The sequence below is a fragment of the Ursus arctos genome, unplaced genomic scaffold (genome assembly GCF_023065955.2).
Source record: "Ursus arctos isolate Adak ecotype North America unplaced genomic scaffold, UrsArc2.0 scaffold_32, whole genome shotgun sequence".
Taxonomy (NCBI): Eukaryota; Metazoa; Chordata; class Mammalia; order Carnivora; family Ursidae; genus Ursus; species Ursus arctos.
Window position 1 is genome coordinate 19,930,109 of NW_026623008.1, and position 17,550 is coordinate 19,947,658.

Sequence of the window (17,550 nt, forward strand, 5' to 3'; positions counted from 1 at the left end):
AGAAAGTATTACTTCCTTCCCTATATTCTCTATGCAGGAACAGCATGGAGTGGTGGAGAGAATACAGACATGAATCATTCAACAAACATTTACTGAGCTTCTATTGGGTGCCAGATACTACACAAGATAAACACTGGGTTTAAGAATAAACAACACATGATTTCTGCCTTCAGAGAACTTTTAATTTAGTGTAAGAGATACAGATAATTTTCAATATAATGTGGTAGGTAATAATTACAGGCACATAATAGGAGCTCAGAGAAGCACCTAGTCCAGCCTAGAGGAGGTCCTTGAGCTAGGCCTTGAAGATCAGCAACAAGGATGGTGAGGGTTCTCCAGGCAGGAGGAATAACAGCAAGGGCACTGCATGCAAGTATGAGAGACTATGGTCTATCTCGGAAGTACTACAAGTAGTTGATAATTCATTCTTTCTTTTTTCCCCTTTCCCTCTTTTTTCATTAAAAATTTTTTTTTTCTTTTAAAAAGACTGTAAAATGGGAGAAGATGGATTGCGAAAAATGAGACTGGAAAGGAAGGCAGGTATTGAAAAGTCTTGAATGCCAGACCAAGAAACTTAAACAATCCCACAGTGAGGAATAGGGGAGATTTTTAACATTTACACTTTTATTTAAAAACATTTTTGGGGTGCCTGGGTGGCTCAGTCATTAAGCGTCTGCCTTCGGCTCAGGGCGTGATCCTGGCATTCTGGGATCGAGCCCCACATCAGGCTCCTCCGCTGGAAACCTGCTCGTTCCTCTCCCACTCTCCCTGCTTGTGTTCCCTCTCTTACTGGCTGTCTCTCTCTCTGTCAAATAAATAAATAAAATCTTAAAAAAAAAATAAAAATAAAAAAAAATAAAAATAAAAACACTTTTTAGGGACGCCTGGGTGGCTCAGTCGGTTAAGCATCTGCCTCCGGCTCAGGTCATGACCCCAGCGTCCTGGCTGACAAATAAATAAATAAAATCTTAAATAAATAAACAAAATTAAATTAAAAAATAAAAACACTTTTTAGGGGCACCTGGGTGACTCAGTAGGTTGGGCGTCTGCCTCCCGTCACATCGGGTTCCCTGCTCAGTGCGGAGCCTGCTTCTCCCTCTCCCTCTGCTTCTCCCCTGCTTGTGCTCTCTCTACTCTCTCTCTCAAATAAATAAATCAAATCTTAAAAAAACATACACTTTTTAAATTGCAAAAGTTAACAGACTTAACTTTCAAAAAGTCAAACAATTCAGAATTACAAAAGTAAAAAGTGAGATTTGCGTTTTGAGCAGACCACTCTGGCAGGGATACAGGTTTAAGATTTACAAGATTTTTAGGTTTATAGATTTAAGAGGGTTGAAAAGAGAAAGGGAAGCCAGAGGGAGAATAAGGCAATCGTTCAGGTGAAAGTCAACGAAGGTGTGAACCAGGGCAGTGTTGGCAGAGACAGAGAGTACAGGACAGAGCTGAGAAATTCTTTGGAAGTCTAACTTTACCTCTTACTGGCTGTTGCTTCTCTAGGCAAGACACCTTACTTTTCTGAGCCTTCATTTCTTCACCTGAAAAATGGGAATACCACCACCTACCCTTGAAGGATCATCAAGGGGAATAAATGAGACCATCTATGTCAAGATCCTATTAAAACCTGGCATAAAGTAGGCAATCAACAAATGTGAGTTCCTCTCTCACCCTCTCCCTTTAAGAATTATTTATTTCTGTCTCCTCTGGTAGATTAAGAGCTCCTGGAAGGAGGAGACCATTTCTTATTATCGCTGTATTCCCTCAGCATCTGGCACATAAAATACGTTCGATACATGTTTATTGCATGAATAAAGGGTCAGTCAGCTCCTCAACATGAGGAAATCTTGTTTCCATAGGCACAGACCAACCCCGGCCCTCAGATCGGCTTCCTCCAGACAGGAGTGGTCTGATCACAAGTGGGAGAGTGAGCAATGACATCCATCAACGCTACCCTGGAGAAACACCTGAGAGAGAGCATAACTCCTGCTGAGTGAGAGTAAGAAGCATCATTAGCTAGATGTCCTTTGTCCTATGGCGAAGGAACCAGTGTGTGATTGACTTCCACCCATTTGGCCTTCTCAGGGTGACAGAAGCAGAAATGATGCTTTTAAGAAGCAGTGAGGCTCTCTACCGCCTTCCCGTGCTTCCTCGTCAGCTGCACTGCTGTTGCACTGCTGTCAGTGTTCCTTTGTGTAAGACAGGCGCTGGCAGGGTTTCATTTCTTCGTGACACCCATCCAAGTTTCCCTAAGCCTTGGATCAACGGAGCTAGGTAAAGGCTTAGGAATCTCAGGCCCCATATATCGTATGGTCACAGAGCTCTGTCTCCTCAGGGCCGTGTTTCTATCTGGGGGAAGGCAGGCTTTCCTGGTATCCCACCGCCTTCACTAAGGGCAGTGATGTGATAGGAGGGGTGAGTGACTGAAATAATTCATACCAGGATGCCTTTGCTAAGGAAGATCACTAAAATGGCAACCTGACGGACGTTCTTATGGGAGCTGGAGTGGCACTGGACAAATGCAGAGCCTGTCCAAGCATCTGCCCTTCCCATACCTCAGCTTCAAACAAAATCAGCTTGATTAAGAGTGAAATCCAAACCCATGCATGTACCCCACCCAAGGCAATCTCATTCATTCTTGCCAATTAAAAAAACAACAACAAAAATACCGTTGAGCTGGCTTTTCTTCAGCTCCAAAACACACTGGGCTAACCCCCATCTTTCTCCTAGAGAAAAATGGCTCCAGCTACACTTTGTGTCATTGTGTGTAAATGCAGCTTGCAAAACTCCCAATACCCTAGAGGCTGCAAAAGTAATTTGTACCCTGAACTTGGACCTGGGGGCTTGCAGCACAATTAAATGTGTACCAGTGTAGACAAGTCAGCTAGAATCTCTCTGAGTGCATGTTTGCTTTACTCCTCTTTGGGAAGAAAAGTTAGGGGGAGGGGGTGTCGGGTAGATAAAGACTATTGGCACATTTGAGGCTTCAACAAAGTCAGCTACATTGAACAGCTCGTGCAATTACAGGCACATTCCCCAAACCAAGATACTGCTCTGTGAACCTCCCACTTTACACACAGAGAATTCTGCTCTGTCATTCCATCTGCAGTTTCTGCTGCAGCCCTTCCTGCTACCCTTCCCACAGATTTCTTTTGAAGCAGGTGGAGGGGGAGGTGGAGGGAACCTAGAGGGTGGTGGTAGATGAAGAAAGGGTTGAGAGGAAGAATCTGTACCAAAAAGGAACCTCTCTTTCGGGAGGGGAGGATACATTTTCACATTACCTAGGGAAGGCAGATGGGGGAGAAATAGGAACACGGGAGGAGAAGGAAACTAAATAAAGAGCACCAACGACCCCTGAGGGCAAAGCACAGGCTCTCTGCGGCACTCACTCAGGCTGCCCAGCTGTCGGATGACATTTGCCAGGGTGATGTTGGTCACGCATTCCAGCTCGCTTCTAACGCTAGGCAACGTCTGACGGCACAGGTGCCTTGGCTCGATGTTCCTCGTTACTAACGGCATGGTGGACCTGCTTCAGGCAATGTTCTGAATGATGAAAAACAACCTAAAAAAGAAATAACAGGAAAGTATTACTCAACCACAAATTCCAGGCACACTAGGGCTGTGTCTTTCTTTTTTTTCCTTTTGTCTTGCTCTGATCTAAAACAGCTTTTAAAAATCTTCTCTCCCCCATCATTTTTTTCTTTTTTAAGACCCCCCCCACTCCCCACAATCTTTAGGGTTTGCTATTAGAAGGCGTGCTGGATAAGTTTAGAAATTCTGAACTGGTGACTGCTGGCTGAGTTACACAGGCAGCATAAAAACCTACAAACCTTAAAATAACAACTGTGCTCCAACCAACAAGAGTCTCCAGAGGCAAGGAGGCATGGTCAGAAAACAGTCCATTCAGCAGGCTCTGGAGGGTACAGACGGATCCTATCCTTGGTGTGTCCATAATCAAGACAGATCAGATTCTAGATGATCAATTATAAGGATCAAAAAAGAGCTACTGTCATCCGATAATCTCCACAATGAAATTATTTTTTTTTAATTTTTAGTTTTTTAAAAAAGATTTTATTTATTTATTTATTTATTTATTTATTTATTTATTTGACAGAGAGAGACAGCCAGCCAGCGAGAGAGGGAACACAAGCAGGGGGAGTGGGAGAGGAAGAGGCAGGCTCCCATTGGAGAAGCCCGATGTGGGGCTCGATCCCAGAATGCTGGGATCACGCCCTGAGCCGAAGGCAGACGCTTAACGACTGAGTCACCCAGGCGCCCCTCCACAATGAAATTAAGTTGCCAATAGTGATTCCACTGATCTACATCAGGACCTAACTTCTCCAGTTCTTCTTGATGGATGACTGCTAATGTACAACTGAACACTAGCTGCCGGTGTCTATCAACAGTACTAAAGTTTCGTCTGTAAATTGACAGAATTAGAGAATATCAAGGAAAGTTTTACATGTTCAATATGTCAAACACGATGCTGAGCAAACTGTGCTGTAAGATTCCCTAGTCCTTTCTCTTCTACCGAACAGCTCCCTTTCTCTTTCTCTCCCTCCCTTTCTCTCTCTCTCTCTCTCTCTCTCTCTCTCTCTCTCTCGCAGCCGGTTCAACACACCTGGGCCAAAGGCTCTTGAGACAGCAGGAAGTGTCTGGAGCAGATCCGGAAACCTTCCAGTTACCGTTTCTTATCCTGTCAGCTGAGCCCCTTTCCCTAGGAAATCCCCCACCACTTCAGGTTCATGCTGAGCTATTGTTTTAGAATTAGATTACCAAATTCCTAGCTTTACAAGGAGAGGAGGAGGTTTTAGTCTCAACAAAATGGGTATGACTACAGCCAAAGGCACACTGGACTGGTCCTGTTTCTGTATCTTGAGAAACTGAAGAAATTTACAACAGCGTAATGGTTTTCATGCTAGGGAAAATGCAAATTTGCTTCAAATGAAAAGGTAAAGCATAAAGGTAACATACCCACATCCCCAATATTGCAAACTCCTCATATATATATATATATATAATTTTTTAAAGCAAAGCAGAGGTTTACTTACATCAAATCTTAAAACACCAGCTCATCACCAAAAAAAGTTGATTGTGAATACAAAATGCTTAAATCAAGCTAAGTATCGTAGATCTTAAAAGTGAACCAACATACTGTCTGACCAAAAGGAAAAGAAAAGAAAAAAAAGCCCTTCAGGCTCAAAGGGGGAGTAGAACCCTTTGGAACAGACTGCTCCTTGTTATGGACATTCTGATCTACTAAGAGTAAAAATAAAACAGGAAGCCAGCAGCTTGGGGAACAAGATTTCCTGTCACCAACAGCAACAGCCCAAGAACCAAGAGAATCAGCTGTTTGCTCATAACTTTGAACCTCCCTTTAATAGTCACTATGTGGCAGCTGTGCCTATCTTTGGGGTGCAGAGGTGTTTCCTGAATATTTGTCTACTGTCTAAGGAAATAACTTTCATTCCCTTCCTCTGCTAAGTTACCCTTTGACTCAACAGGTTTTCTAATCCACACTCTGGACTTTCCCTTCCAGTCTAACTCTTCTTTTACATGATGTAGAGGGTTATCAGGTACCAGGACGCAATCGTTAGTAACTCATTGGTGAAGAGTTTAAAACAAGAAAGGAGGCAGGAGGTTACAAATTAAAGAACCTCACAGGGCTCTGTACACCATCCTTTGAATGCTCTTAGATTCTCAAATTTCAAGCTTTCTGGAAGAACCAGAAATTCAATGATGCAGCCAGAGATGACTGAAACCAGCCACTGTAGCTCCCTCTATTTGCAATCATTTCAGTATTTGTTCCAGCTTCTCAAAGAAGCTAAAGAAGCTAAAGAAGCCAGATCCCCTTGAAATTCTGTGTTGAATGTGGCCACTGACAAGACATTCCAGACGTTCTCTCTGGACACCTAATGGAAACAGGATTCCAGATGGCCAGGTACATGTACAACTAGGGGCCAGGGAGGGGGCACTTCTAACACCTCGGCACTTTAGCATTTATGCTTTCCCAACGGCCTTGAGTAAGCAGACACAAATGGATTCAACTCTATGTCATATGGATGGGGAACCAAGTTTTCAATATCAAGATGGTTTTCTCTTACCAAAAAAGCTAGTTGCCACAACCAGCTAGAGAGTACTCAAGAAATGACAATATGTAAGTATCTATCAAGACAAAACAACTAGAAAAGTAAATCTGCTACTAAACAAAGTCATTTAGGGGCGCCTGGGTGGCTAAGTCTATTAAGTGTCTGCCTTCAGCTTAGGTCATGATCCCCAAGTCCAGGGATAGAGCCCCTCAGCACCCTGCTCAGTGGGGAGTATGCTTCTCCCTCTGCCCTTCACCCCATTCGTGTGCGCTCTCTCTCTCTCTCAAATAAGTAAATAAAATCTTTTTTAAAAATAATAAAAAATTTTAAAAAGCCACTTAATATATTTCAGAACCACCAAAGAGACAAGATTGCCTATTATATGGAATTACCTGATTCACTGTTCATTTTCCTTTTGGATAATCAAAGTTAGTTATATTCAGTGTAAGAAGTACAGAATTATGCATGATCTGAAAACACAACAGTAAATAGACCAAGAAAAAAAAAAAGTCTACATTCCAGTGAAGATAAAACTTAGAAATGGGCAAAGACTTCCAAGGCTCTTGACTCAACTCAGCTTCAAGTTGTGGAGTTGAAACATACTTGGGTTCGTACCCCGACTCTGACACCTTACTAGCTGTACAATCTCGGGCAATTTTCCTAGAGACATTAAATAATTTAACATATATAAAACGTCCACTATAGGGCTAAGAGAAAAAAGGTAGTTATTTGTAGTTCCATGGACCCTAGGAAAATCTTCCTGTAAAATCAATCTTATTCATTGATAAAATATTTTTAAACACTTTTTTTTTTTTAAGATTTTTTTTTTTTTATTTGACAGAGATAGAGACAGCCAGCGAGAGAGGGAACACAAGCAGGGGGAGTGGGAGAGGAAGAGCAGGCTCCCAGCAGAGGAGCCTGATGTGGGGCTCGATCCCATAACGCCGGGATCACGCCCTGAGCCGAAGGCAGGCGCTTAACCGCTGTGCCACCCAGGCGCCCCTAAACACTTTAACTATGGAATGCAATATTCACACAAATTTAAAGATGAAACCCTAGACTTTTATGACATTTAGTGGGTTTTGTTTGTTTTTTTCTGGAGGTCGCTCCCAGCCAGGCTTCTGGATCTCCTGAAGAACGTACATTCTCTCTCCACTCTTTCACACTGAGTTCTTCATCTGATCCACAGAACAAAGAAAATGATTAGAGTGACTATTTTCTCAACTCTCCTCAAGACTGTACATAACTAGCACCATTCCAGATGCACTGGAGAAAAAGTTAATATATTACATACAATGGATGCCTAATGGCATTAGGGTTTAATTCTCTCATGGAAATCCAGTTGAGAGAGACTCCTCTATCATCAGTAGTCATTTAGTGGAAAATTTGTGGAGTACTGGGTGTTTAGAAACCACTGAATTAAGGAAGTGACATGGTCAAATTTGCATTTTAGACAAATCATTCTAACAGAAGCAAAGATGTTATATTTGGGCAGGAGAAGGCTGCAGGTAAACAGATCAGTTGGGACTCTTCACAGGCTAAGAAAGAGACCACAGAAAAGGAGAGGCCCACTACAGCTAGCAAATATGAACCGAGAAGCCAGACAGATTGCAGCGGTGAGTCCATCCCTTCAAGTCCTATTTGCTGCACTCTCCTGATACTCCGGAGTACAGCTATATTCACAAAGTGATAAAATGTATGTTTCTTTATTAAAAGTATCATGAAAAGAGGTAAATGCTAGTGCCAGTGACAGAAGAGAAAGTGAAGAAATCTAAGAAAGTAGTGGTTCTCAGCTGGAAAAAGAAGTTTGGGATCCATGAAAGAGTGAATGAACTGTCTTCACAGAATCAATCAAGCTCTTTTTCAGTTATATTTTACTTTGATTAGGGAAACTATGCTATAGTGATATTTGCCAATTTGGGGATTTGAGGTCTTACACCTTGGGAGATGCTACCCAGGAAAGGAATCAGAACTACTGAGAAGATAAAAGTTACTGGGAAATAGAATTCAGTTTAGTTAGCTCCTTTTAATTAGAGCTGTCCTATATTAGAATGGGTTTTCTTCAGGGGTCATGAGTGCCTACAATCCTCTGGATGACCAGCTATCAAGAATGTTGGGGGAGACATTTCTGGATTGTAAGATGTTGATGTTGAGAGGTCAGACTGGATGACTTCTACAATGCCTTCTAAATCAAAGATGATATAATTCTCACTCTGGGTTTCAGTTTCTTCATCTGTAAAGGGACTAAGCCAGATGATTTCCTACAAGTTCTAAAATTCCTAGATTTGCTTCTACCTAAGTTGCCATAACCTCCTCACTGGCCAAAGTCCAATATCCAACATCCACTGCATTCTGAACACAAGGCCAGAGGTGGGTCTAAGAAATGTAGAGAGGGATGGATTATGGCTATGAATCAAGCCCTTCTCCAGATCTAGATCCATCTAGTTACTAGGACCTGTAGGATATAGAATGGTCCAAAGGATGTTCCAGACAGAGTCCTGAAGTTAAGTTATTTACACCCTGGGAGGCTCCCAGACTGATCTGGGAGTTAGCTATCCAAGTACGTCCAAAGGAAAATTTGCCTTTGCAACAGTTCCAGACATGTAGTCAGACTCAGCAGCAACCCCATCTTTACTCCTGGCTATTTTCAGCCTAAGGGACTTGAGAATGAGTCTGAGAACAAATAAAAGACTTTAGGCATCCCTCCCTAGCCATGGCCTGGCAGTATACAGACCAGTCTAAACTGTCAGTACCACGGTGGGATTCATGCTTTGAACTGGAAATTGGATGAGGTGTTCTCTCAGGACCCTTCAAACAGTAAGATTCTACAAGTTTGTAAATTAGAAGTTATTACAAAATATTTATATATCACATGTTGTCAGTGTAAAGTCAAAAGGAGACTTTGAGATCTGCCCTACACTTTTACAACTCTGATCCCAACACTCTGAGGCAGAAGTGGTGTGAGGTGAGAAAAACTGAGAGGTAGGAAGAAGGTAATGAAGGAAGGCTACATATAAGAGAGGACACATTCATCTGTATCCCACTCTGAATTCCTGTCATTACCAGGACAGAAGACAGATGACTGCTCATTTTGGCAGCAGCATTTATCACTAGCCATTTATTATAAATAAATATACAATACTTCATGTACAGCCAAGGTCACTGATAACACCTGCAGATTTCTATGGTTACATGCAAAAGTAAGTATATCTGAGCTATAGCAATAACCATAACAACAGAAATGCTTCTCAAGGCAGTTCCTCTTTGAAACACACCCCCAAAATGCTGATCAGCAGTAGCAGGGGATGAGAACATGTGGGGATGTTATATGTGTGGCAATTAGGACTTCTGCTTTCACTTCAGCATTTCCCACTGTACTATAGTTAACAGCACTTTGGATGGGGGTATATGAGAAGAGCTTTACTTTGTAGACCAGTTTCCTCTTTCATGAGACAAATTTCTTTATTTCAAAGAATATGCATTCCACAGGGGTTCAAAAATTTCAACTGAAAAGTCAAATAATTATTTTATTTCAAAATGACAGACAACACACAGGCCTGCTGTAATCTAAATCTGTCTATTAAAATGTTTAAATTGCATACAGCAGTCCTCACTACCATGCAGCAACCACAAGGAAGAATGCCTCATTATAGACTTAAGCACCCACCCACTTCCTGTTGAAATACAGGGTGAGGCTGAACCTACAAATATAACTAGACTCCCTCCAAACACAAGGAATTACTGACAAATCAGTTTAGGTCACTGGAGTAATGTCTAAAAGGGAGAGCGAGACAGAAATGGAACTACTATAGTGGACAGAGAACCAAAAAAAGCTTATTTGTGATGTAAAACCAGGAGAAACTTCCAATTTCCTAAAGTAATGACAATGGCTATGAACCTACATTCAATAAATCTAAGGCTCCTTCTTGTCCTGATTTGGTTTGGGGAAAGTGGCCCAGGAAACAGGACTTCTGAATTCCAGTATCTTACTCCTTGAGCACACTGTACATCTATCAAGAACCATTCACACCTGGTAATTCCATAACTTTCTATTACCTTTTGAGGGCAATACCACCTTTTGTTCTTACCTTTATTACTCTTTAGGCTCTGATCATAGCTTTGCTCTTAAAGCTAAAACTGGGGGATCACTTTCGCCTCTAAAATTGTTTTTTTCTAGTATCAACTAGTCCATAGAAGACCGCCTCTTAAATGGCCAAAATGAGGCTCTTTTTCAGTGTGATCGTCTGGTTGTCCAAAAGAAAATACATTTAAATGGCAGAGTTGGAAACCTGATTCTAGTTCTTAACCTAATAATGACTGGCAAACAGGGAAAAAAATTTCAATTCATTCTTCTAGTACAGCTTTGGGCTGCACTAAAAAAATGCTCAAAAGATGTATATTAAACTGAAATTTTGAAAATAAAATAAAATAAACTGAAATTTTGTTTGTGAAGTATTCTGATCTCCAAAGAAAAGATTTATTCACATAAAATATTTCTTATATCTCTACCCTGGCCCAAGTTCCCTGTTATGTATCCACTTACAATACACAGGGTCTGCAATGTTATCACTGATGACTTTCAGTTACAAACACAAAGTTCATTTCACATTCCCCATCTAATGCCAATTTCTAGCAATACCCAATTCATCAAAATGCAATGGTCTGAAATACTCCAAACTATCCACCTAAATGGGCTTACTTTTACTCATTGAATATATATAAATTTTGAATCATTTTACACAGAAATGGAGAAATCTTACCCCTGGTATTTGTGGGTACTCAAGTACCGGATTTCTTTCAGCTATAGTCATTAATTCAGCATTAAATTCACATAGGAGTTTAACTAGAATTTAAATAAAAAACTGGAAAGAAAAAAATAATCACAGAGGAGTTTAACAAGAAAAACAACTAAGTTGCTTTGAAAAACAAATGCCAACACACAAAGTATCAAGTCTCTATAAATCAATTCATTTAGAGCCAAGATTACCAGAAATATGCCAATAACTCACACAAGCTCCAATCAAGTATCCATTTATAAGAGCTTCCTTTTTTTTTTTTCCAATGACAGAAAGAGTGATCTCCAGGGGTGCCTGGGTGACTCAGTAGGTTAAGCATCTGCCTTCGGCTCCAGTCATGGTCCCAGGGTCCTGGGATCGAGCCTGTCGGGCTCTCCGCTCAGTGGGGACCCTGCTTCTCCCTCTCCCTCTGCCTGCCACTCTCCCTGCTGGTACACGCTCTCTCTCTCAAATAAATAAAATCTTAAAAAGAGAGAGAGAGAAAAATCTCCAGTTAGTGGTCCCTAAAAATTTGAGATAAGAGGATAGATACAGAATGTATTCCTCTTGGGGCACCTGGGTGCCTCAGTCAGTTTAAGTGACCCACTCTTGATTTCGGCTCAGGTCATGATCTCAGGGTTGTGAGATGGAGCCCCGCATGGGGCTCAGCATGGAGTCTGCTTGAGATTCTCTCTCCCTCTCCCTCTGTCCCTCCCCTGCTCATGCACATGGTCTCTCTCTCTAAAATAAATAAATAAAATCTTAAAAAAAAAAAAAAAAAAAAAAAAAAGCATTCCTCTCCAAGTACCTGGGCTTGTGATACATATGGGAACATACTGTTGGTTTTTATGGAAAAATATCTAATCCCACTTTACTACCTCCCTCAAAGGTAAAGAGGATGGGGCTAAGTATAACCTTTCTTTCCTGGTTCTTGCAAGTAGCAGTGAGTATTGAACTAGGTTAAGATCCCTACAGACAAGTCACTGGAGCAACCACTGGTATATCAGATACAGAGGCACGTTTGAAAAAGAGGGAGGAAAGAGGTATTCAGAACCGAATCACATATCAGGCACTGAGTGAGTCTCCTTTCATCCTGCCAGCTGTCTAATCATTCATTTTATTCATATTTATTTATTTATTTATTTATTTATTTTTTAAGAAGTATTTATTTATTTGACAGAGAGAGACAGCCAGCAAGAGAGGGAACACAAACAGGGGCAGTGGGAGAGGAAGAAGCAGGGTCCTAGAGGAGGAGCCTGATGTGGGACTCGATCCCAGAACACTGGGTCACGCCCTGAGCCGAAGGCAGACGCTTAACGACTGCACCACCCAGGCACCCCATTTTTATTTTTTTTTTAATATTTTATTTTTAAGTAATCTCTGCACCCAACGTAGGGCTCGAACTCACAACCCTGAGATCAAGAGTCACACGCTTTTCCAACTAAGTCAGCCAGGCACCCAGGCACCCCTAACTCTTCATTTTAATCTCTATGATGCCTCACTTCATATTTCAAGCTTCTCTCTGGGGTAACTGCTCCCTCTCTGGGATGGAAAGGCCAAAAACAAAAAAAAACACAAAAACAAACAAAAAAAAAAAACCACAAAAAACTGACTTTACACAACTGAGAAAGGCCAGGGGAAAAAAGGTTGCAGAGCAACAACAAAAAAAGAGATTCAGCAAAATGTTTTGCTGACAGCTCAGAGCAACACACAAACACACCGTGTGGTCATGGCGCAGGCAAAAGAGGCAGTCCTGGACGTGACTGTTAATACACCAACCTAAGTAAGGAGCGAGACTTAGCAATCACAGCCGCATCTGAACACCAGGGAGTGGAAGTATGGAGCGAACTGCCATGCAATTCCATATCAACTGTTCTATTCTGCCAGCTGTAACAAGAGTTCATTCCTGAAAAAGTGTCACACACTCATCTGTCACTAACGGCCAAGCCGCCAGCAACTGACTAAGAGTCAGCAGCAAAGGGCAGCTGTACATCTACTTCCTCTCACAAGGTCTATTCACCACTCAAAATACGGGATTTATAAGGAAAAGTCCTTGGGCAGAGGGAAAGTAAGTACCCATTCTTTTCTTTCTACCCTCAGTTTACTAGGCAGTTACCCAAACCCTCAAAACCTAATCAGCAGTGGTGTCGAATAACAAGAGCATGGACAGTACAACACAGAGGTATGGGTTTCAACTCACTACTGCCGAATTTTAGCTTTAGGACCTTGGCGAGCAGTGAAATCTGTTTCCTAATCTGTTATAGTATAATGATTCCTAGTTTGTAAGGTTGTTGTAAGAAAAATGAAATAATGCATGTATGCAATGCTTAACACAGTGCATGGCACAAAATAATTATAATAGTAGCCACAGTGATGGGCGCCTGGCAGACTCAGTCAGCAGAGCATGTGACTCTTGATCTTGGGGTCATGAGTTCAAACCCCACACTGGACATACAGCTTACTTAAAAAAAACCCACTAGTGATTGTTGTTGTAGAAGTAAGAGTAGGGGTAGTGGAGGTACTAGTTCTACACGTACCTAGCATTTAACTATGTGCAAGGCACTGTTCTAAATGTTTTATATGTGGTTCTCTCAACCACTAAACAAAACTATTCATAAGTTTCAAGTTGTATTAACAGTTAATTATAGTACTCTTATCAATCAATGAATATTTATCAAGTAGACACTAAAAGACACAAAGAAGTATAAATCTGTCCCTTGACTCCAAGAGCTTATAATTTAATTGAGGAGACAGATAAAACCACAGTTAAGTAACAATACAGCAAATAAATAGAAGTTCAGTTATCAAATGAATGATGCAGTCAATGATGATAATAGAAAGGATGAAAAGATCACTGTGAACTGACTCCCTGGAATAAAGTTCTGGGCAGGATTTGGATATAACAAAGAGGGATATACTTATCATGATGAATCCTGAGTAATGTATAGAATTGTTGAATGCTGTATTATACACCTGAAACTAATATAACACTGCATGTTAATTATACTGGAATTAAAATTAAAAACTTAATTAAAAAAATACATCTAGGGGTATCTGGTTGGCTCAATCTGTAGAGCATACAACTCTTGATCTTGGGGTTGTGAGTTCAAGCCCCACATTGGGGGGTAGAGATTGATTAGTTAAAAATAAGATCTTAAAATAATACATCTAAAACATTAAAAAAAATAAGGGGGAAGGTTTTCCAGGTGGGGGTAATATAAGCAGAAGTCTTGAACTCTACCACTAAGAATTTATGGAAAGGTCACAATTCTAATGGGCTTTTTACCACATTTCATCAAATCTAAGATGCCACTGATTGTGAGATGTACTATGATTCAAGAGATGTTAATATGTGGGGCAGACATACATCTCAGAATCAATGAAATATACTTCTTTTTCTATATTATGAGAGGGTAGACAAGATGACCTATAAAAGTTCTCTCCAACCCTAAAATGCCATGTACGATTCTTGAACTTAAGACTTGTAAGAGAATATTCAAATTTCACCAAACCATCAATACCATAAGAAGAACAAAGATGGTAAAAATGAGAGACTGGAACCCTACTCCACTAATTAGTTGCAAGGCTACGATATTTACGTCCTAACCAGTATGTTCTTATTTTCCTTTATATACTTGAACAGTTATAATCGCTGTTTCAATATCCTTGTTTACTACTTCCAACATCTCTGTCATTTTTGTTTCATTTTGTTTTGATTTTTCTCCTGGTTATGGTCCACAATTCCTGGTAAATATGATAACTTCTGATTGGATGTCAGACATTATGATTTTACAGTGTTGAATATCTAGCATCGTTGTCTTGGTTTCAAAAGTGTTGGACTTTATTCTCGCAGGCAGTTAAGTTACTTTTGGTTCAGTTTGGTACCTGTGAGGCTTGTTTTTAAGCTCTGTCAGGGTGGGTCTAAAGTAGCCTACACTCTATGGATATTCTAGCCCCAGGGCAAAGATGTGGCCTCCTCTTCGATCAATACTGGATGCTCCCGGTAAGCACCATGGGCTCTCCATTCTGGCTGGTAGGAACTCAAACACCTCCCTGCTCTGGGAACCAGTTAGCTCACATCTTCCTGGTCACTCTTTCCCCAATCTCCCTCAGTGTGACCCCAGTCATGTGTGTGGTCAGCAAAGATTCAAGGGGACTCTGAGGAGATTTCTAGGCAGTTCTTTATCGCTTCCCCCTTTCCAGAACTCACCCGCACAGCTTTCAGTTGCCTCAGCTTCCCTCGAACTATGATCTGTCTCTTCAGTTCAGCAAGACCAGCATGCTGTGCTTGGAATCCCCCTCCCTGCTCCACGGTTAGAAGAGACATCTAGAGAGAAAGCCAGGGTAATCACAGGACTCGCCTCCTTTATTTTCCTTCTCACAGGGATCACAGCCCTGTGCTTCCTGTTTAAGTCAGGGTTGATTTCCATTCTACTTTTGCAAGGCCCTCAATAATAAAGAAGTATTCTAAAATTCTTAAAGGCAGATTCTTCAAACACATACTATGGAGTACTTTTAGGAACAACAGGAAAAAGGAGGTGTCCTGAAATCAAACAAACAAGAAAGCACTGAAAACAGGTAGGATACCATCACTATAAGCATATAACATATCTGGATAACATATTTAATTAATTTTTTGAATGATTAGAATTGAGAACAATGACAAAGTTCTTGGCTTTTTTTAAAAATTATGTTCAGTTAGCCACTGTATAGTTCATCAATAGTTTTTGATGTGGTGTTCAGTGATTCATAAGTTGCATGTAACAAAAATAGGGAACGCTTCACGAATTTGCGTGCCATCCTTGCACAGGGGTCATGTTAATCTTCCTTGTATCGTTCCAATTTTAGTGTATGTGCGGCTGAAGCGAGCACAAGTTCTTCTTTTCTTAAAGCTACTACTCATAAGGGTACCTACCACCCTCAAAAATCAATATACCTTGGTGAACCCAGAGGCATGATCCGGCATGGGATTCAAGGACTTCCTGAGCCACTAGTTATGATTTTGCGCTGGTTAATCTCTCTAAGCCTCATCATCTGTACAATGGGAAAAATAAAACCTACCGCATACAATGGTACACAAGAGAAAATCAGATCACGTATGTGAGCCTTCTAGAGGCATGTCTAACACCCAGTAGGTACTCAGTAACTGATAGCTCTCATTACTATTAATTCAAAAGAATGCTGAGTTTGTTTGGACTCAACTCCTAGTGGTAATGAAATAATTTAAGGATAGCAGGTCAGATTAAACAGCACTGAACACTACACAAAGGGTTCTCCTAATTGGTCCTCTTTTCTTCGGTCTCGGTGGAGGCCAAGTAGCAGGTGGGGTCTCTTTATCTTCTGAGACAGGCTCTCTGGGAGTGTAGAGACAAATGCTGGGAAAGAAATGGATGGCCTCTGCTTACAATATACCAATTTTAAAAATTAAGATAAAGGGTATCAGTCTTCCAAATCATAGTCAAGAATCAGCTCAGTATTTTCACTTTACGTACTTTGAAAGAAAAACAGTCTCAAAGGGACTATTATCTGGATTGTGGCATTTCTTTAAAAAAATCCTTTCATCTTAAAGGCCCAAAGCAAATGTCACCGCTTCTAAGAAGCCTTCCTTGACTCTTCTGGTCTGAAGTCATTTCTCCCTTTCCAAAACTGCCAGAGAGGCATGCGGAACCTCTTCCATGGCAGTCACTACGTTCTATTTTGTAGTACAGATTTTTGGAGTGTACAATTCTTTGAGTACAGGAATGGAAAAACAAAGTATCTTTCAACCTAACAGAAGTAGTAGTAACAGCAGCTAAGGGTGGGATTCTTAAAACTTCTTTGTATATTATAGTGTCTGCTCAATAAATGTTTGCTGAATTCCTAAAACACGCCCAGTATTTATTCACATTTTCTTATATATCTCTAATCCTCAAAACAGTACTGTAAGGTAAATATTAGTGTTCTGATTTTTACAGGTGAGAGAACTAAAACTAAGAGCAGTTCTGCAACTTTATCAAAGTCACACAGCTTTTAAACCCAGGTGCATCCATGTCAAAAGTTTATGCCTTTGCCATGACACCACACTTACTCTTCACAAAACACCCACACCAAGAAGTTACAAACAGGCTCATATTTCTCATTTTCATACACAAGTGCCACCAAACCCCAGACTAGTTTCTTCTCCCTTGAAAAAAAGACTGCATGCTAACACAAGAAAGCCTTCCTGACATATTTACCCTAGAACTGAAATGGTGTTAATGAGGATAACACACTGCTTTCTCCCTCTCTACACCCAATTTTAGCCAGCTGCTCAGGGGCTTCACATCTTTCACTTTAAACAACATAAACACCGGCTCATTTAAAGTGCCAGCCTCAGATAACATGCTCAGATGCTACAGCTTTTCAAACAAACTCCTGTTTTCAAACAGCTAGGCATTTGGGGTTCCGTCACTTCTGACGAGTTACTTTTATCTACAGGGTCCCTGAAAATCACTTTAAGTTTCATTCTCTGTGCACCGTTTGGCTCATCAAATCTTGTCATCAGGGACTTTTTTTTTTTTTTTAAAGCACCTAATCTTTTATCTTCTTTTACAATGAACCAAAACACATTCCTATAGGTAATTCCTAAACTGTGTATGTATATTTTTAAATAATATTCTTCTGACTCTATTTCCAAAAAAGCATAGTTGTTTTCCCTTTTTAGCCCAAGT

At 40.7% G+C, this 17,550-nt stretch overlaps 1 protein-coding gene and 1 non-coding gene across 13 annotated transcripts in view; both read right to left on the minus strand.

The window, feature by feature from the left end:
* WASF2 (WASP family member 2) overlaps window positions 1-17,550 on the minus strand; it is an 81,008-nt gene that overhangs the window by 17,782 nt on the left and 45,676 nt on the right. For 5 of the 12 annotated variants that reach the window (XM_048222005.2, XM_026516920.4, XM_057305425.1 and 2 more), the window contains one exon: window positions 3,387-3,559. In XM_048222005.2, coding sequence (XP_048077962.1) covers window positions 3,387-3,516 — 130 coding nt within the window. In that variant the 5' untranslated portion in view covers window positions 3,517-3,559. Of the gene's footprint in view, window positions 1-3,386; window positions 3,560-3,827; window positions 4,037-5,048; window positions 6,512-15,071; window positions 15,189-17,550 lie in introns of those variants that run through there. The other 7 variants (XM_048222001.2, XM_057305430.1, XM_057305426.1 and 4 more) reach the window with 5 other exon arrangements.
* On the minus strand, window positions 15,627-15,733 carry LOC113268626 (U6 spliceosomal RNA). Its single transcript, XR_003321163.1, has one exon. It is a non-coding gene; the product is annotated as a U6 spliceosomal RNA (small nuclear RNA).